This window comes from Urocampus carinirostris, chromosome 3, assembly GCF_059441175.1.
Source record: "Urocampus carinirostris isolate Australia breed hairy pipefish chromosome 3, RoL_Ucar_1.0, whole genome shotgun sequence".
NCBI lineage: Eukaryota > Metazoa > Chordata > Actinopteri > Syngnathiformes > Syngnathidae > Urocampus > Urocampus carinirostris.
In genome coordinates this window covers 1,343,098-1,363,710 of record NC_142351.1, presented here as the reverse complement: position 1 = coordinate 1,363,710, position 20,613 = coordinate 1,343,098, and the positions used below count along the sequence as shown (strand labels likewise).

General features: G+C 43.6%; 2 protein-coding genes and 1 pseudogene across 3 annotated transcripts; 2 read left to right on the top strand and 1 right to left on the bottom strand.

The window, feature by feature from the left end:
- The first annotated feature begins 789 nt into the window (after window positions 1-789).
- Window positions 790-9,458, top strand: LOC148368240 (uncharacterized). 2 transcript variants are annotated; one of them, XM_088330176.1, is made up of 4 exons: window positions 790-1,032; window positions 1,698-1,790; window positions 5,262-5,534; window positions 8,040-9,458. In XM_088330176.1, exons 1-4 carry the CDS (start codon window positions 921-923, stop codon window positions 8,108-8,110), a joined length of 549 nt encoding a protein of 182 aa, XP_088186302.1. In that variant the 5' UTR covers window positions 790-920; the 3' UTR covers window positions 8,111-9,458. The 2 variants fall into 2 exon arrangements, with proteins under 2 accessions (XP_088186302.1, XP_088186301.1); XM_088330175.1 differs by having other exon boundaries at window positions 5,262-9,458.
- Window positions 2,948-3,115, top strand: LOC148368241 (U2 spliceosomal RNA; annotated as a pseudogene).
- A 3,277-nt stretch (window positions 9,459-12,735) lies between the features above and the next one.
- On the bottom strand, window positions 12,736-13,740 carry LOC148368239 (protein regulator of cytokinesis 1-like). The gene has a single exon (XM_088329678.1). It carries the CDS (start codon window positions 13,738-13,740, stop codon window positions 12,871-12,873), a length of 870 nt encoding a protein of 289 aa, XP_088185804.1. The 3' UTR covers window positions 12,736-12,870.
- Between the last annotated feature and the right edge of the window lie 6,873 nt (window positions 13,741-20,613).

Genomic DNA, 20,613 nt, shown 5'->3' with positions numbered 1-20,613 from the left:
CTTAATGCCAAGTCAAGTCATTTTTATTTGTATAGCCCTTAATCACAATTAGTCTCTAAGGGCTTCACAAGTTATTACATACAACAATCCAACGGTATCGTGTGACTGACATTTAGCGGTAAGATGTTTTCCGTTAGTGTGACGTCATTACGCACGCAACGGTTTTTTTGTTGCGGTTTGCTGTTGTAGATTACCATCCATGCTCCAAAAATGGTTGTGTGTTTTTTTTGTTTTTGTTTTTTTTATTTGTTATTGTATGTGTGTGTCTTGCTGTCGGTGTAACAGAGTTATTTGATTGTTTGGAATGTTTTTTGCAATTGTGCTTGCTCAATCAATGAACCTTAATGCCAACAATCCAACGGTATCGTGTGACTGACATTTAGCATCTATTTTGCAGATGATGAGCTAAAACAACAACAAAAAAATTATTAAAAAAAAGGCCACTTAACTCCAAGCTTCGATAGATCAATTTGAGCCGATCTATCTAGTCCTCTATGTGTTTCTGTTGCTGCGTTCCCTATAAAGACGACAACTGGGTTTTCCAACCTCCAACCAGGAGAAAGGCTATGTACCCCAACTTTTCAAATAGGACCTCCCACTTTGAGTGTCTTTTTAATCACATTTCCCCGGTTGGGGGTCAGAAAACCCCGACTTTCCACATTTTTGAGACGCTTTTCGGTCGTATCTGGTAGGATTTCCCGAAACACCCAGTTTCGTGAACGCATCATGCGATCTGTGCCACTTGTACCCACAATCCATTGCGGCGGGGTTTCGAAGGAGATGGTGTCATGGCTGCCGAACAATAGAATGTGGAGAAAGTCCTCTAGTCGACTTCAAACGACGTCAACTCGACTCAAGTATCACTTTGTGGTCCCTTTTACTGCCGAGTTGGAGATATTTTTCGTTGGAATTCGGAGAGAATGTGCTCCAGTGGGGAAGAAGAACCTTTTCAAGAGAATCTTCGGGGAGCCAAAGAGGAGAGCGAGCGAGAATGTCGACGACCCGACGCTTTTTCCAAGCAGCTCGGGGAAGGTCCGTCATTTTCGCTTCTCCTACTGAACCTAAAGTGTAGGAAATCAAATGAAATTTTCAAGTCCAATCAAAACGTCAACAGTTACCTGATTAAACAAATGCGAAATGCCAACATGACTTCAAACAAAAAGTGCATGGCCATTTCCATTGGATCCAAAATGGCGGCCCGCACCAATGCTGCGGCGAGTTGCTCATTTTTCTGCTTTTATATGTAACCGCGGTGTACTTGTCCCACCAAAGATCCCCATTCACGCCGGACCGGATGATGAGGTTTTTATGATTACAGTTTCTGCAAATGAATGAGTCACAACATTAGCTTTTCTGCTGACTTTGATCTCTTTGATCATGGCTTTGAGAGTACTTGTAAAGTATGTATGTTTCCATGACTTCCTTTATATTTAATGTTGAGGTTGACCGTGTATTACGCGCTAAGGCCCTTGCAACATCCATTACCGCTTGGTCATCCTGGAAGGGGGATGACCACATGCGCGGTCCCTTCCCAAGGTTTCTTCATTTTGCTTATCCTGACCTTTTTTGAGTGTTTCCTTGCCCTCTTGTAGCTTTCAGATCAGGTTGATGTTACAATGGTGTTCTGCGCATTCCTTTTGTGAGTTTCTGTCAGTGAAGGCGTCACAAATAAATGCGAGTTGACTTGTGTGTTGCAGACATGGGTGAAAACCATCTTCCTACTGCGCGGCAGGAACCAGAGTGTCCAGGAACTGTTTACAAGATACTCCAGATTGTGTTGAACAGAGCAGGTCGGTGGTTTTACTTTCCGCAATCTGAGATATTTGGCCGTCGAAGTCCACCGTACTTTCCTTTGGAATAAGGTCCGGCCCTATCTCTCGCTCATTCTTTCAAAATATATACAGTGAAGAAAAGAAGTATTTGAACACCTGAGAAAACCTCATCTCATAAGCTGTATCGGTTCACCTTATTTGGGTCGCGGGGGGGCTGGACCCCATCCTAGCCATCTCCGGGGAGTGGGCAGGGGACACCCTGAACCGGTCGCCAGCCAATCGCAGGGCACACGGGGAAAGACGAAACATTCACACCGAGGGACAATTTGGACCGACCAATTCACCTGAAATGCATGTCTTTGGAATGTGGGAGGAAACCGGAGTGCACGGGGAGAACATACAAACTCTGCACAGTAGTAGCTGGATTTGAACCCACGCAGGAGGTTCCCATGACCTCAGAACTGTGCCGCACACGCTCTAACCACTGCACCGCCGTGCTGACCAGAGAAAATGAATGTTGATATTTGGTACGGTAGCCTTTGTCGGCTATTACAGAGGTCAAACGTTTCCCGTAGTCTTTCACCAGGTTTGCACACACTGCCGGAGATTTCTTGGCCCACTCCTCCACGTAGATCTTCTCTAGATCAGTCAAGTTTCTGGGCTGTCGCTGAAAAACATAGTTTGATCTGCCTCCGAAGATTTTCGATTAGTTTCAGGTCTGGAAACGGGCTGGGCCGTGCGAGAACCTTTATTTTTCTTACAGAGCAATTCTTTGGTTTTCCTGGCTGTTTTTGGGTCATTGTCATGTCGGAAGACCCGTCTTCAACGATTTGACTGAGGAGAGAAGGTTGTTCCCCCAAATCTCACAATACACGGCCCCCAGTCATCCTCTCTTTAATGCAGTGCACTCGTCCTGTTCCATGAGCAAACAAAAAACCCCAAAGCATGATGTTATCATCCCCATTTCTCGCAGTAGGAATGGTGCTCTTATGATCGTTCTCTTCATTCTTCTTCCTCCAAAGACGCTTAGTAGCATTATGACCAAAATGTACTATTTTGGTGTTCTGACCACAAAACCTCCCGTGACTCCTCCGCATCATCCAAACGGTCATAAGCAAACTGAAGACAGGCTTTGACATGTACTGGTCTAAGCAGGGGAACCTTTGGTGCCATGCATGACTTCAAATCATGTGGTGTCATTGGTAACAATTTAGTTTTCCAGAAATGATGTCACAAAGCTATGATCTTTGATTTTTGCAACTCGGAGATGGCATAGGAGCTTGCTCTGTCCACTCCACGCAACGGCCCGGTATTGCAGTACCTCCGGGAACGGTGCATTCGCAATGATCGCAGCAAGGCTTTAGGGCTAGGACCTTAGCTTGGCCTTTTGGCTGAGAGTAAGTGTCCCGGCTCCTAGGCTTTGTAGCGTATTATGAACTGACCGATAACGGATAATGGATAATGATTTATGAACAAGCTAAATAACCCTTAAAACCCCTAGACTTCAAATCATGACGTCTTTGTGTATTTCCTGCAGTAACCTTGGAAACGGCGGTTCCGGCTCTTTTCAGGTCATTGATTAACTCCTGTCGTGTAGTTCCGGGCAGATTCGTCACCTTTCTCAGAAACATTGAGACCCCACGAGGTGGTCTCTCTGAATGACCGTCATGTTTAGCTTCTCCCTTTTTCTAACGATTGCTCCAACAGTGGACCTTCTGAGAAAAATGTCTCCTTGCAAAAATGATGCATGTCAAGCAGAAGTTTTGCCCTGGTGCTTTTTTGTAATATCTGTTTTTGACACCTAAACAATACTTTCCATAAACACAAGGGCACTTGGCTTGAAAAATAACATTTGATTGCAAGAAGACTAAACCTATGCATGAACTTTGCAAAAATTCTCAGCCCCTGATGTCTCGGGTGACGTGATCACACGATTCGGGTCGTCACGGTGATGGCAGGGTCCTTTGATACGTCATCCCAACCAAGGCCCTGGTCATTCTTTTTTTTTTTTAGAAAGACTAAAGATTTGAAGCGTTAACAGTATGTACTTATCTTTGCTTTTCTATTCAGCGCCCTACGAATAGATAGTATAATAGATAGATGGATAGATAGATAAATACTTTATTCATCCCCGTAGAGAAATTCACACTTCCAGCAGTCTACCCCGCTGTTTTATTAGATTACAGATTAACATGATGCCCTAGGGGTGCTTGTAGCGGAGCGGATGACATATCGCTAGTCCAAAAGTTCGACATCCCTGCGGCAGATGGAAATCTTTTCTTTGTGAAAATCCAGGGATACACCACCTCGTGTTAGCAAGTCCTCTCCGATTCCCATCGGCTTTCGTGTCTCTGTTTAGCGGCGTTGAAGCCGGATAGCTCCGGGTAGCTCCGGGTGGCTACACGTTAGCGTCCGGAATGCTAAACGTGACTCATGTTTGTGCAAAACACAGCGGCGAATGCAGGAACAAAACGCGGCACTAAGTGTTGATAAAGATCGGATCGAAACCACTCCTACCACCTAGTGGCCATTTCATTCCCAGAGGCCAAATACTTGCTGATCAGCAGCGCTTAAGCCTTTAGATTTTTTTTTTATGTTTTGCCACTCGGGGACAATGCTTCCGAACGAATTGAGGGCAATACAAATAAATGTGGGACCTCGGTGATCGCGGTTTATGGGGACCAAAACCACTCGCGAAAAGTGAAAATCTGCAAAGTAGCGACGCCCCTTCAAAAAAGAAAAACCCTTTGCAGTACACCCCCCCTGTATACAGTGCACCATATGGAATACGGTGAGAGAGAGAGATTCTTGTTAAGCAAAGCAAATTGAACTTTGAACCCGGGATTAGGTTTTCATCCAGGTTGATTTTTTTCTTGGATCCAAATAAGCGCCGCATTTTCCATTTCCTTCTTCTGGCTCTTTACGAGCCTTTTGGCATCTTTCCTGAAAGAGATTGCAGCAGTTTTGCGGATGTTCTTCTCTTGTACAATGGATTCGTTCGGGCCATGTTGTCGGGCTATCGCTACTTCCTGCTTTCGACTGGTCCGATAAACTCGCTTTTTCCTCGGCGGCGAACATCTTTGGCTTTTTCTCGGCTCGGCTGGACGCACCGAGGGATAAAGAGCGTTTCGCCGAGGGCTTCGAAAAACCTTTAGAAAATTGGCCGCGAGAAAAAGGCGAGCTCACTGCCAGCTATGGCGAGAAGCGTACCGTATAGGAGGTAAGCGCGGTCTACTGTAGCCGACGGGCCAATGGGAGTCGAGTATTCGGCGAGTGCCGGCCAATCGGCTCGCGTCGATGGCCGTATACGTGCGTTTCTTTGTGTTTTCAAATGACTCGTTCTAATTGAATGTTTTCTTTTCAGATGTTGTAAAATAATGTCCTTTCTAAATTTGAATATTTTCCATGATTAGTAGTAATTTTTTGTAACTACTACATGGAAGCGCGGAGTAGCGAGGTACCACCGTAAACGTGACTTGTGCCTTGCAGACGTCGGCCGAGAATATCTTGCTACTGCGCGAGAGAAACCAGAGTTGCCTGCCGTTAAAAATGAGGAGGATCTGAAGCCTTATCACGTTAAGCAAAAGACAGAGGATGGGGAGCCTGTTGAGGAGGAGGACGATGTTCCGGTCTTGCAAGTGTCCAAGGTCCGTTCAACCGCCGAAGATCAAGGTCAACCTGAAGATAACGGTCGGCGGGAGCTTCTAAGCATCAGCTCCCGTCAACACGTGGAAACGGATGAGGACGACTCGCAGTCGGAAGGTGGTAACACATGTTCTCAGTGTGGGAAAACCTTTCGAAGCAAGTTTTATATGAAGTTGCATATGAAATTACATGCTGGGGAGAAGCCTTTTTCTTGCTCAGTTTGTGGTCAAAAATTCTCACAGAATGGGAACTTAAAAATACACACCAGAAACCACACTGGGGAAAAGCCTTTTGCCTGCTCAGTTTGTGGTATAAAATTCACTACAAGTTGTCAGTTAAAAATACACACATTAACCCACACTGGCGAAAAGCCTTTTGCCTGCTCAGTTTGCGATAAAAGATTCACTACAAGTAGCAACTTAAAGAGACACATTAGATCACACACTGGCGAGAAGCCTTTTGCCTGTTCAGTTTGCGGTCAAAGATTCTCTAAAAATGAGAGCTTAAAAAAGCACGGACTGTTCCACACCGGGGAGAAGCCTTTTTCCTGCACAGTTTGTGGTCAAAGATTCACTAAAAGTGAGAACTTAAAATTACACACCACAACCCACACTGGCGAGAAGCCTTTTGCCTGCTCAGTTTGTGGTAAAAAATTCACTACAAGTGGAAACTTAAAAATACACACTAGAACCCACACTGGCGAGAAGCCTTTTTCCTGTTTAGTTTGTGGAAAACGATTCTCCCACAAAGGAAACTTAAAGTTACACATTAGAACCTACCCTGGCGAGAAGCATTTTTCTTGCTCAATTTGTGGTAAAAGATTCATTGAGCATGGGATATTAAAAATACACACCAAAACCCACACTGGCGAGAAGCCTTTTTCTTGTTCAGTTTGCGGTCAAAGATTCACTAACAGTTGGAACTTAAAATTACACACCAGAACCCACACTGGCGAGAAGCCTTTTTCCTGCTCAGTTTGTGGTCAAAGTTTCACTTCAAGTGAGCACTTAAAATTACACACCAGAACCCACACTGGCGAGAAGCCTTTTGCCTGCTCAGTTTGCGATAAAAGATTCCCTACAAGTGGCAACTTAAAGAGACACTTTAGATCACACACTGGTGAGAAGCCTTTTGTCTGCTCAGTTTGCGGTCAAAGATTCTCTAAAAATGAGAGCTTAAAAAAGCACGGACTGTTCCACACCGGGGAAAAACCTTTTTCCTGCACAGTTTGTGGTCAAAGATTCACTAAAAGTGAGAACTTAAAATTACACACCACAACCCACACTGGCGAGAAGCCTTTTGCCTGCTCAGTTTGTGGTAAAAAATTTACCTTTCGTTGGATCTTAAAAAGACACACACTAACCCACACTAAGGAGAAGCCCTTTTCTTGCGCAGTTTGTGGTCTAAGATTTACCTTGCGCTGCGTCTTAATACGACACACACTAACCCACACTGGGGAGACGCCTTTCACCTGCTCAATTTGTGGCAAAACATTCACAGAGAAAGGGAGCTTTAAAAAACACACAATAGCTCACACTGGCGAGAAGCCCTTTTCCTGCTCAGTTTGTGGAAAACGATTCTCATTTAATTGCTCTTTAAAGTCACACCAAAAAACCCACACTGGCAAGAAGCCTTTTTCCTGCTCAGATTGCGGTAAAAAATTCACCCAAAGTGGACAATTAAAACAACACACACTAATCCACACAGGGAAGAAGCCTTTTTCTTGCTCAGTTTGCGGTAAAAAATTCATTAAAAGTGCAAACTTAAAGAGACACACGATAACCCACACTGGGAAGAAGCCTTTTTCATGCTCAGTTTGCGGTCGAGGATTCACTACAACCGTGAGCTTAAAACAACACACACTAACCCACTCGGGGTAAAAGCCTTTTTCCTGCTCAGTTTGTGGAAAACTGTTCTTACAGAATGGTAACTTAAAAATGCACCAAAAAACCCACACTGGCGAAAAGCCTTTTTCTTGCTCAGTTTGTGGTCTAAAATTTGCCCTAAATGGGCATTTGAAATTACACCATCTAACCCACTCTGGAGAGAAGCCTTCCGCCTCTTCAGTTTGAGGAAAACGATTCACACACTTTCCCACACTAACGAGAAGCCTTTTAGCTGCTCAGTTTGTGGTAAAAAAAATCACCCATAATGGACACTTGAAATTACACCAACTAACCCACACTGGCAAGAAGCCTTCCGGCTGCTCAGTTTGCGGTAAGGTATTCACACGGGGTGGGAGCCGAGAAATACACAAGAACCCACACTGGCGAGAAGACTTTTTTCCTGCTCGTTTTGTGGTCAAAAATTCACTAAGAGATGTAACTTAAAAAACATTCAATTGGATAAGTTTCATACAGGTCGTCTAAAGGAATATAACGGCTACAAAACCATTTGCCCTCCCCTTTTTTCCTTTTTGCCACCACATCATAAAAGCCACATTCATTCACAGGAGGTGAGCAGACTCTCCAGCTGTATCATAAAGATTTGTGACCCCAAAGTTTTCATCCGGATTTAAAAGATACATGATTTGCATATGTGTCGTATTTTTTGATAGATGATCTATTTGATTGTTTGTCCGCGTGAAACTTTCCCTGTTATCAATAATCTTATACTCATTAGGGTCGCGAAGGGGGCTGGAGCTTATCCCAGCCATCTCCGGGCAGTGGGCAGGGGACACCCTGAACCGGTAGCCAGCCAATCGCAGGGCACAGGGTGACAGACAACTCATTCACACCTAGGGACAATTTGGAGTGGCCAATTCACCTGAAATGCATGTTTTTGGAATGTGGGAGGAAACTGGAGCGCCCGGAGGAAACCCACGCAAGCACGGGGAGAACATGCAAAGTCCGCACAGGAAGTCTGGAGCTGGTTATAAATAATTATAATAATAAGATGGCTGACATAGATCTCTAGGGTTGGGGCCTGTTCTCACCAGAGCAACAAAGCTTGGAGAGCCCGCGGTTCTCTCCGTCCCTGTCGTCCGGATGATAGCAACCTCTGTGAAGTCCACAGCTTAAAGAGTTAAGAACCCGGCTTTTTTCATCTTCCTGTGAGGCCATGAGCTTTTTCTCACACACTCCTCCCCCGAGTGACTTTTGTTCTCAAAGGTACACATAAAGGGTGAGTGCAAGAACTTGTCTTTGGTGTTTTGGGCCATGTTAGCACGCTACGAAAACAATCCCTGATCATTGAAATGAGTCTATGATCTTCAAACCGTGTTCATTGATCGCTACTGTGAACCCGTTGTATCAAATGCAATATTGCACAACCGTTACGATACCAACGGTATCACGACAACCCTGTATGTAACATCCCACATGCTGACATTTCTTGTGTAAATACCATGTCAATTATAACTATAGCCTTATCCCCCTTGTTTTATAACATTATCTTCTCTGTTCCTTTATTTTCTTGCTCATACCTCACTATGAATGTGTAAAACTGGAGTGTCATGCCCAATTTCGTTGTCACAATATGTTAGCCCATTTGTAACAATGACAATAAAGGTATATTCTATTCTATTCTATTTCTTCCATCTTCCCCCTTGCTAACTGTAAGGGAAATTATGGTCTAAGGTTGCCCTTCATACTATATTCTATACTTTTACGTATTTATATTGACTCAATAACTGTACAGTTAAGTTTTTGAGTTGCTTTTCGGAGCGAACGCCTCCAAGGTCAAGAGCACAAGCTTCCCAAGCCAAAGGAACTTTGTCTCTACAAATTGGAGGCGACCGGTGGGCTTCCTGTTATCAAACGGGTGCACAGAACTCCTTTTGGCTGACCCGTACCGTCCAAGGACAGGAGCATAAGATTCCCGAGCCAAGGAACTTTGTCTCTACAAATTGGAGGTCACTGGTCATTTTCTCAAGACTCACATTTATTTTCAAACAACGAACTGTTGTGATGTATCATTTATTTTACTCGCACGCCGTCGACCGACCAACATTATACACTGCATTGAAATATGTCATTCCTGTCTCAACCAATCAGAATGCGCTTTGGTGCACGTGTTTTATTCTATCCTCCAATCAGAAATCTAGGACATGATTTTACCGGCGCCTGCCGCCTTATTTCAACACCCGGAGCTCTTTTTTTTCTTCTCGATTTTGGGTGACCAAGCCGACTCCGAGCTGCCCTTCTAACCAGAGAGTTGCCTTTAAACTTGCTTATTGATTTGAAAAAAAGGGTCATGATTACCCATGATTATACATCATGTTTGCATTGAATTGAAAAGAAGGAAGCAGTTACTCTTAATCCATTGGAGAGAGAAATACAATTCATGATCAATAATCTAACCTTCATTTTGAAAACAAAGAAGGTTTCAAACCCGATATTGCCGACTTTTGCAATATTTGTATACCCGTTTATACTTTTTCCATTTTTGGATAATGAGTAAGTGTGTTTTGTTCAATTTTGGTGTCACCATTTTTTGCAAACGATCGTATTTTTCCAATATCCGCATATTTACTTTTCTTTTTCAAGTACCGGACAAGGGATCTTGATTTTTGATCATCGATTCTAAACTTTGAAGCGTCATTTTATGACCCTTTTTGTTACTGAAATGGGAAGGTTCCAATCTAGGAACACCGATACTTCTGGCATGAAGTTTCTTGCCTAAACGGACAAAACGCTTTGATGGAAAACTCCGAATGCTATCGGTTAATAAGTTGAAATTGGAGTTGGGGGAACGCGTCGCTCCAGTACATGAAAGTTCACGATTTGAATGTTTAGCAAAAAGGTTGGAAAGAGCTGAAAGAAGAGAGAAACGACACCTGGAGAAACAGAGGAACAAACGGCAGAGCTTGGCCTCCCGTCTAGGCCTTTCCTGGGACGACGCCCCGAAGCATTTACCGTATTTTCCGCACTACGGGGCGCACCCCCAAAAATAGCTTTTGGTCCTATATCTTCCATAGATAAGGCGCACCGGATGATAAGGCGCTACACTGGGAACGTGGACAAAACAGTCAGATGATTCAGTCCAATTTATTACCCCCTTAACATTCCCAAAGCTTGCAAAGAAGAAAATACGTGTCGAGAACACGTGCGGATGCGATGTCTGTACAATGTCACTCAAATGCATTGTTCCAAATATCATTCGGAAGGTTATAGTCTCGGGATTCAAGAAATGCCAACCGTTCCTTAGTTTCTATTTTCTTTTTCTCTCGCAACTTTATTATAAAACACTTGGAAATGAGCTTAATTTAAAAAAAGCCCCTTCGCAGAAACATCGAGTTTGGTCTGAAACATGATACTGGGAAAATATATAGCCGGAGTAGCTCACCAAAGTCGTCGTGTTCAATAATAATGTGCAACCGTGGTCCTCTTATATCCGTGAGTGTGGTATAACTTAAGCCAATAGTGATCGATTCAGATGATAATTGACACATTGGTTAGCCAATGAAACGCCGGTAAATAAATCCCAGCATACACTGCGGACGACTTGGCGTTCGAGGGAAAATCGAGTCGGCGGGTCCTTGCTTTAGTAGCGAGACTTTTCGACTTAATATTGATCCCTATATAAGGCGCACTGTATTATAAGGCGCATGGTCAGCTTTGGGAAAAACGAAGACTTTTAGGTGCGCCTTATAACGATGAAAGGGATAATCAAAACGGGGGTCCGTTCGGCTGCTACGACGGTGAAAAGCGGGTGACTTTGGCGGCGTGCGTCCTAATCCGCCCGCCGATGAAGAAAGCGGGACCGGGAGCGACGACGAAGAGCGAGACGTGGAAATCGCCAGAGAACCGTCCGTCGGCATTCGACAACAAAAGGAAAGAGAAATTCGAAGCGCGGAATAAGATAGGAAAGGTTTCGCCGAATCGACCGGCGGAAATCTGCGAGTGCGAAACCCGGACGAATCCGAATATCGAGATCGACGGGATCTTAAATTATTTAGCGGCCGGATTCATTTGCGAATGATGAACGAGAACGATAGGAAACGGCTACGACGATACCTCGAGGTGTTTATGTATGCAAAATAAAAGAATAATGCGCACGATCGAATTCCTAGTTTCAAATAAGCGAAACTTTCAAATGATTTTGAAAAGAATGGAAATAACGACATCCAAAATGATGAATGACATGGCTGTCGTGGCTTTCTTTTCCCAAAACAGGACAAGAGTATTCATGAAATGGGAGTCCGTATGGCAATTCGTGAGCGACAAATACAATGGCCCCTCGGTGATCGCGGTCAATGGGGACCAAAACCCCCCGCGATAAGTGAAAATCCGCAAAGTAGCGGTGCACCTTCAAAAAAAAATGAGCATTTTGTGATAAAAAACTCTCCGACCAAGGAAACTTGATGTTACACACTGGCGAGAAGCCTTTCGCTTGCTCGATTTGTGGCAAACGATTTTCTCAGAATAGGAGCTTAAAACCACACAAATTAACCCACACTGGGGAGAAGCCTTTTGTCTGCTCAGTTTGTGGTAGAAGATTCACCAAAAGTTGGGGCTTAAAAAAACACTCACCCACACTGGGGAGAAGCCTTTCGCCTGCTCAGTTTGCGAGAAAAGATTCACCCGGAGTGGGGACTTAAAAAATCACTCTAGAGCCCACACTGGCGAGAAGCCTTTCGCCTGCTCAATTTGTGGTCAACGATCTCTCAGAATAGGAGCTTAAAATCACACAAAATATCACATACTGATGAGTAGCTTTTTTCACGCTCAGTCTGCGGTAAAAGTTTCACGGAAAAAAACATAGACTAACCCACAATGGGAAGAGGCATTTTTACTGCTCAGTTTGCAGGTAAAAGATTCATTGAGAGTGGGAACTTAAAAAAACACACTAGAACCCACACTGGTGAGAAGCCTTTCGCCTGCTCAGTTTGCTTGTTCATCTCCTCTCACGTGAGAGGAGCTGCCAGAGAGCGTGAAATGAATCATACCGTAAATTTTGAAGATATTAGCGTGTTACGATTGACAAACCTTAACAAATATGTGACAAATGTTGATTTATAGCTTGGTTGAATTAAAAAAACATTTGCCTATCCTACGGAAAGCATTTTCAAAAGACGACGAGGAACAGATTCGTCGATCCTGAGAAAGATATGAATTTCAAAATAGCGGCTGAATCGATCTTGAGACGGATCATAAGAATTTTAGAATATTCATGGAAAATAAATGGATAAGAGAGAATTTCTACATGGTCATTCAGATTGAGGCTATTGATTTACCAAAAATCCCAATATGTAAGCACGATTGATTCATCGGGAACGGAAATCCATTTTTGAAAGACAAGGGACTGGAAAGGACAGATTGAACGGCGAAGAGGTGTCTCATCTGAACGAAGAGGCACAAAATACCGTTTGTAAAGGCGGCCGAGACACGGGTGAGCGCGGCATCACGTATCCACTAAAGCCGGAACGCATGGTGCTGTTTGATGTGGCGGAGAAAATACCGGAGGTGACATTCATCCTTCGTGATTTATTTGGCGTACGGTTGCCTGGCAATCAGCGCTTGGGGGTTTGAACCATTGTTCCATACAACATGTCCACCTCAGTCTGCTCTTTTTTCTTCAGTTGCCTTTCTAGTTTTTCCTTTTCTTTCTCTGCTTGGTGCAGCTTCCACTGTTCTTCCACATACTGAAGAAACTTCTGTCCATTGACCAGAAATTCACTTCCTTGCTCACTTTCCCATGCATCAATCTGGGCTTTTAGTTTCTTTTCCAACTTTGGTAGGTTTTTATGCAACTCTGCCCTCTGCTTCTGTTCTTTGAGTAGATTCCCTCCTCTATTTGTGTATCTCCATGGATCTGATGCTTTTTTATCCAATTCCAAAAAGAGTCTCCAGCTTTCTTCCCACTCACGAACACCCTCAAAAAGCTCTTTGTGTTCCTCAAAATGCTGCTTTAATCGCTGAATCTCGGCATCGTGCAAACTCAAGAGCGCCTCAGTAAAATCCTCACTAAAGTACGGGGAAAAGGCCTTCCGTTGCTCAATGCTGAAGAAGCACTTTTCCCAAAACACGGCAATCTCAGAGCGGATTGCGTCCGTGAAATTGCGAATGTTTTGCAGTTTGAGTTCCTCCAGATGATCTAGTTCTGCTTGCAACGCCTTCAGGTTGCGCTTCTTGGAAATAACCATGTGCTCATTGAAGGCCTCCCTCTCCACCTGTGACACGTTCAACCTGTCCCAGAGCATCTGGATCTTCTCTCGGAGAGCCTCGCACACCGCTTCGTTTTCTGCCTTTTGTCGCGCGAGTTGACAAAGAAGCAGTTTGAGGGAAGTTATATTATCCCGGGAAAGGCAGAAAGCGTCTTCATCCTCGCAGACCACATCCTTCTCAAAACTGGTCTCGGCGATGTGATCCGGATCGTCCATCGACAAGATGATCTGCTGCTTGAGACTCACAAACTCAGCATGCCGCTTTGTCTTCTCAGCATTTTGGTTTGCAATATGGCTGGAGACGACCACGAGGGAAACCCCGCGCTCGATGGCTCGACGCCGTCCCGGGCGACCTCCAACGACACGGAGTTGCCGTAGAGCAGGGGTGTCAAACTCATTTCGCATCGTGGGCCACATATGGCCCAGGGAGATGTCAAGTGGGCCGGACCATTAAAATTATACCATACTCTGCTATAAATAACAAAAATATCATGTCTTTCCTTTGTTTTGGTGTAAAGAAGCACAAGAACATTATGAAAATATTGAAATTTAATGAACTATCCTTTTACAAAACATTTCATAAAACACCTCATATTTCCTTAGACAAATGTGCAATTTACTTTTATCATTCACAAATATGCATTGCAACTGATCCCACTAAAGGCACAAAACTTTCATTGGTACAGAAAAATATAGTAATGCACTTTAAGATTAAATGAGACTTTTAAAGAAAGGAATTTTTCAACCACTTACACATACGCATATACAGGGATCAGAATGGAGATTTTCATTTTCAGCTGAAATAGCCAGGGTCCGGGAATAAACCAGGGCGGAACCCCCCCTCCCCAAAAAAAAGCTCCTGGGTTTTAGGCAATTTACTTGTCCAAAACCATGCTTATATTTATCATTTAAGTAACATTTTTAGAAGATTAAAATAATTTGCCCACATAACTGATTTTTTTGTAAATACTGCAAGATAAGTTCAATGCAGTTCAGTCCCTACAGCTTGTGGAACAATGCGGCCAATTTTTCTAACAGCCGCCAGGGTGCGCCAGAGCAATTAAGTCGGAATGCCTTTGGGGTTCAAAAAAGCGGAAATTTTTTTCCACTTTCAAATTATCCTGCGGGCCTGATCAAACCTCCTTGGGGGCCGGTTCCGGCCCGCGGGCCGTATGTTTGACACCCCTGCCGTAGAGGATGCAGAACAGCTGGCACAAGACCGCCAGCATCGGAAAAACCTGGTTCGTCTGGTCGGCTCAACGCACAGGGACGGGACCCCCCGACCTTCGCTGGAGCAATAAGTGAAGTGCGATGTGGGACGCGGCCGGAAAAATGAACAAAACGTCGATTCATCCATTGTCATCGGCGGGGTCGCGGGGGTGCCGGAGCCCGTCCCGGCTGTCTTCGGGCAGGGGGACACCCTGAATCGGTTGCTGGCCAGTGGAAGAGCAACTCACAAAGACAATGGAGTCGATCTATTTTCCATCCATCCTTAAGAACCCGTCCACAATCCCACAATCCTGTCACAACACCTCTCCACTCATTCCTATCGCCAAAGAGAGCTCTAGCTTCCACTAGATTTAGACCTCTTTCCTCCATCCATCCACGTCAATGGCGGCCTTCTTCTCGGTCTCCTTCCATTGACTTCTGCTCTGTAGATCCTCTCCAACATTTGCTCCTCATCCATCCTCTCCATGTGTCCAAAGCAACCGAGTACTCTCTTATCCACACGCTGGCTCAGTTCATAACATTTCATATTTCGCTTTCATGTTTTCTTACCATGTGGTCATGGTGATTTCCGGTTCCAGTCTCAACTTCATCTTGGTCCAGGAAAATCCAAGTCCCTTTTCTGTCTTGTCTTGACATAACACAGTTAAGTTTCGATTCTGGCAAAAGTCATCACTCGTAACGTGATTTCTGAATCTTTCATGGCCATAATAGCAACCCATTGCCATATGGCTTTCAATGCTATTTATTTGGTTCATAATCTTACCAATTCAGTCAGGAGGCGGTGCTCTTGGTTTCCGACACGAATTCGTTTGAAATAGCCTGTGTCTAGCGTTTGTCATGAAGGGTCCAACTTTAAACAAAATGTATATTCAACTTTAATCGATCGATTTTGGAGTTTGTTGATATGGATAATGATTGATCGGTCCAGAAGAAACAATAACATCGACCCAAAAAATAATGCAGACAGTTTGATTTTATGAAACTACGTTTTATTCACAGGACAAAGAAAATGGAATCAAACGAAAGAATAAAGCACATTGTTGACACAAGCGCTCAGGGTTGGAAGGTGGAAGAAATGATGCAACAGGTTAACAGTAATGATCAATGCACCCAGTTTTAAGATAATAAACCCATTTCAATGATCAGGGATTGTTTTCATAGCGTGCCAACATGAGATATTTGCCCAAACCACCAAAGACAGGTTGATGCAATAACCATTTTTGTGTACTTTTGAGAACAAAAAAGTCCCTCAGGTGAGGAGTGTGTGAGAAGCAGCTCATGGCCAAGCAGGAAGATGAAGAAATAAAGCTTCCTATCTCTTTTGGCGTCGGACATCACGGGGATTGTTCTCATCCGGACGACAGGGACGGAGAGAACCACAAGCTCTCCAAGCTTTGGGGCTCTGGTCAGAACAGGCCCCAACCCTGGGGATCTAGGTCGGCCATCTTGTTGTTATGATAATTATAATTATCGATAAAAGGCAAAATTTTATGGGGACAAGAGATAAAATAGATCATCTATCAAGAAACATGACACATATGCAGATCATGAATCTTTTGAATCCATTTGAAGACTTTGGGGTCACAAATCTTTATGATACAACTGGAGAGTCTGCTCACTTCCTGTGAATGAATGAATGTGGCTTTTTTGACGTGGTAGCAGTCAGTGGTTGAAAAAAGGGGAGGGCAAATGGTTTTGTGGCCGTTATTTTCCTATAGACGACCTGTATGATACTTAGCCAATTGAATGTTTTACAACTCTTAGTGATTTTTGACCACAAACTGAGCAGGCAAAAATCTTCTCGCCAGTGTGGGTTCTTGTGTGTCATTTCTAGTGTCCAATAATAGTCTGAAAAATTGTCTTTGAAATATAGTGTAATAACCTGGGAAGCCCTTTGAGACACTTGATTAAGGGCTATACAAATAAAAATGACTTGACAATAATGGATATTTTTTTTTACCACAATGTCACCAGGTCAAATCAAAGGCTTCTCTTCAGTGTGGGTTAATGTGTGTCTTTTTAAGTTCCGACTTGAAGTGAATCTTTGACCGCAAACAGAGCAAGAAAAAGGCTTCTCCCCAGTGTGGGTTAATGTGTGTGTTTTTAAGTTCTGACTTGAAGTGAATCTTTGACCGCAAACTGAGCAAGAAAAAGGCTTCTCCCCGGTGTGGGTTAGTGCGTGTGTTTTCAAGTGTCCATTTAGGGTGAATCTTTTACCGCAAATTGAACAAGAAAAAGGCTTCTCGCCAGTGTGGGTTAATGTGTGTGTTTTTAAGTTCTGACTTGAAGTGAATCTTTTACCGCAAACTGAGCAGGAAAAAGGCTTCTCGCCAGTGTGGCTTCTGGTATGCATTTTTAAGCTCCCATTTTGGGTGAATTTTTTACCACAAATTGAGCAAGAAAAAGGCTTCTCCCCAGAGTGGGTTCTGGTGTGCATTTTTAAGCTCCCATTTTGGGTGAATTTTTTACCACAAATTGAGCAAGAAAAAGGCTTCTCACCAGCATTGAATTTCATATGCAACTTCAAATAAGCCTTGCTTTGTAACGTTTTCCCACACTGCGAACATGTGTTACCACCTTCAGCGTTTGCGGAGCGGGACGTGTCGCCATCTTCCGTTTCCACGTGTTGACGGGAGCTGATGCTTGGAAGCTCCTGCCGACCGTTATCTTCAGGTTGACTTTGATCTTCGGCGATTGAACGGACCCCGGTCACTCGCAAGACTGGAACTGTTGTGGCAAATCCTCAAAAGCATTTGCACTTGCATATATAGAAATAGATTTGCATACATGTCTACATTAACTTACAATACATTACTTGCTTGTGGGAAAAGGTCGGGGTGACCTCGGTTGAAGATACCGTTACCAGACGATTAGAGTTTACCTTGAAGATACCGTTGCCAGACGGCGTGCAAGGAACGGTCACGTACTCATACGGCGTACACGGGACTGGTCACGTACTCATACGTGATACAGGACCGCCTTTTGGGGTGTATCCAATCGAAGTCGCTGCTACTAGCTTTAAAAACAGTGTCATGTTCAATGCTCTGAGAGAATCTGCAATAAAGCTGTAAATCTCCCTCCGAAGCTGGCCTCTGTCTCCTTATCCACATATGAGAAGGCTTTTCCTAACCAACCGACAAATTCCTCAACAAATCAATGGCGCCACAACGTGAATTGACCCACTAATCAAATAAAACCGAAAAGGGAGGAAAACTTCTCATTGTCTCATCGGTCTCGCACCAGCGACTGAGGTAAGGAATGTTTTTTTATCTCCTTATTTCAGTTTGCTTGTCGAGATTTTTGTGGAGAGACAGGAGCCAGAACCTCGGAGCTAAATTAAATGCGGGCATGTGGATTTCTCCATCCGTAGTCTGGCCCCCAAGTTCGGACGGATGTGAACTGAGTTGAGATTTTGTTGTCTAAACGGGAGTTCGATGCTCAGGAACCCTGTTAGTTAAGAGACATGGCTGCGTTAAAGACTAAGTAAGGCTAATTTACCAGGATAAAAGGTAGTGCAGCGCGTCGGTTGTTTTTTATATTTATTATTGTCTTGAGTTCTGTGTAGAAGCGAAGACGAGACGTCGTCATTTGCTAGTGACAGTTCAAAATAGACGATTTATATATTGTTAATACGGGAAATATTTATTTGTTTCCCTAGTGGATTTATGATTTGGGAGTCGGACATGTAACCTTGACTTAATAAGAAGTGTGGTGCGTGGAAGACCGCCATTTTCTAAAATCTGATTTTGTTAGACCGACGCTAAAAAATGAGCAGTAATCGATGTTGTATTATTTAAATATTTTCGCATATAAACACGCGATACAAAGAATGTGTGTGGGAGATGTCTCATTCAGGAAGGTTGGTGTGTGCCAGCTAGCGAGAACTGTGCGTGTGTCTTTCTGTCTGTGGATGTGTGTTCTCCCCCGCCCGGCTAGCTCAGTCGGTAGAGCATGAGACTCTTAATCTCAGGGTCGTGGGCTTCGCTGAGTGATTTTTATTTCAATGGCAGATAACATCGCTTGCTTATAGTTAACTGATTAAGGGCTAGGACGACGCTGTGCGGAGGAGAACCTTTTTGATTTTGTCTTTTTTTTTTGTTTTGTTTTTGTTTTGTTTGGCGTTGGATGTGGAGTTATGGAGGCATGGATGAATGATGGAGTGACTGCTTCTTGGTTTTTGTGGGTTATTAGCGCAAACCGTTGGTTCTTTTTGTCTTTTTTGTTTTTTGTTTTTTACCCCCCCTTACCCCCACCACTCTGTCTATCTCCGTGTGTGAGTTGAGCTCAACCGTGTGTATTGTTTTCCCTTTACTTTATGTAACGTTATGTTAAGTGGTGTCATAAAAATAAAAAAATGGAGGGATTACTTAATTCGTCAAGTCAAGTGCTCCGTTTGCGTGTGGCCTTTTGATTTGTGAGATCTTGTTCCGATAAACGTAATAAGTATAGTTTGGGTAAATTGAGGACAATTTGGCAAGCTTTTTCAAAATACAATGAAGAGCAGATTACTCAATCTTGAGGAAGACCATGAAAAATTTAAGAATTTAATTGCTAAGGTGATGTCTTCATTCATTCATTCAGTCGTTTAACCTAGACTAAACATCCGAGTTTGTAAACATGACCGATTTAACAGGATTCAGAAGTCAGACGATCGTTGAAAAGGGCTGAAGATGGACAGAAAAACGAGCAAAGAACAAACAAAGACGTTCACTAATCCATTGTCTGGCCGCTTGTCTACAGAAGGGTCGTGGGGACACTGGAGCACATCCAGGCTGTTCTCAAACAGTGCTGATTGCAGCCAGTTACGAGGAGAAAAAGGTAGACAGCTGGGCACCAAGGTCAGTCTGGTACTGATAGCTCACGAAAACATTCCGGCGGCAGACTGCGAGTGAACGTCACAATGGACTGAGCCAGACGGCCAAGGCCGTCGACGGTGATAACTAAGAAACACAAGTCTGCTTTGAATCACGCTAGAATCTTGTTGATTGACGTAGTGTTTACAAATCTGAGGAATATTGATACGTTTGGATTGTGAATTATTTTATTTTTAACACAGAAATACTGCTAAAATTGTATTTTGAATCTGCTTTCCAGGAAATCGGTGATTGTGTCTCCAGAGGCAGGGAGAATAGGTAACAGGGAAATACCTTTGACTTTATATCAGATAAATTTGTTTGTTCAAAAGGTCGTGAAGGGCATCTTACAAAAACTACACATTAAACAATGGTTCCGTGGGTGAATTAGGTACAACCCACTACAGTACTTTCATTTATAGATAAACTCTTCTGCCATGACAAAGACATTAGAGGTATGTTCTAATGAGTTACTTTTCATTTGGTCATGATACAATTATTTGTTCACGAAATTTGAACTCTTCAACATGATTTATGTGTTAACTTAGTAATCACATGAGTTAGATATGATGGTATTCTCAGTGATAGTTTTTAAAAGCAAAGGTAATCCAAAGTTTTTTAATGTGACTGATTTTGAGTTGACTTAAACTGTAATTTTATATGGGATAGTTCAAAATACAATGAAAATTGATGCTGTTGTTTTGTCTATTTCTTTGTCATCTGAATGCATTGAAAGTACTTAAAAACACGGAAAACCCATGAGCTCCGGGGGGGGACTTCGCCCCACTTGTCCCCCCACCGGGGCACTGCCCTGGACCCAGTTGGGGGCCCGCGCACCCCAGACCCCCACCTAATTTTCAGATAATTTCACTTTGGTCAAATCATATCCCTGTAACAGGCAGACCAGCACCGCATCTGGGCCACTTGAGCAACTACAAAACACTACAAACTGAACTGAGAGACTGAATGTGACAATTGACGGCTGTCATCTACTAGCTGGTTAAGA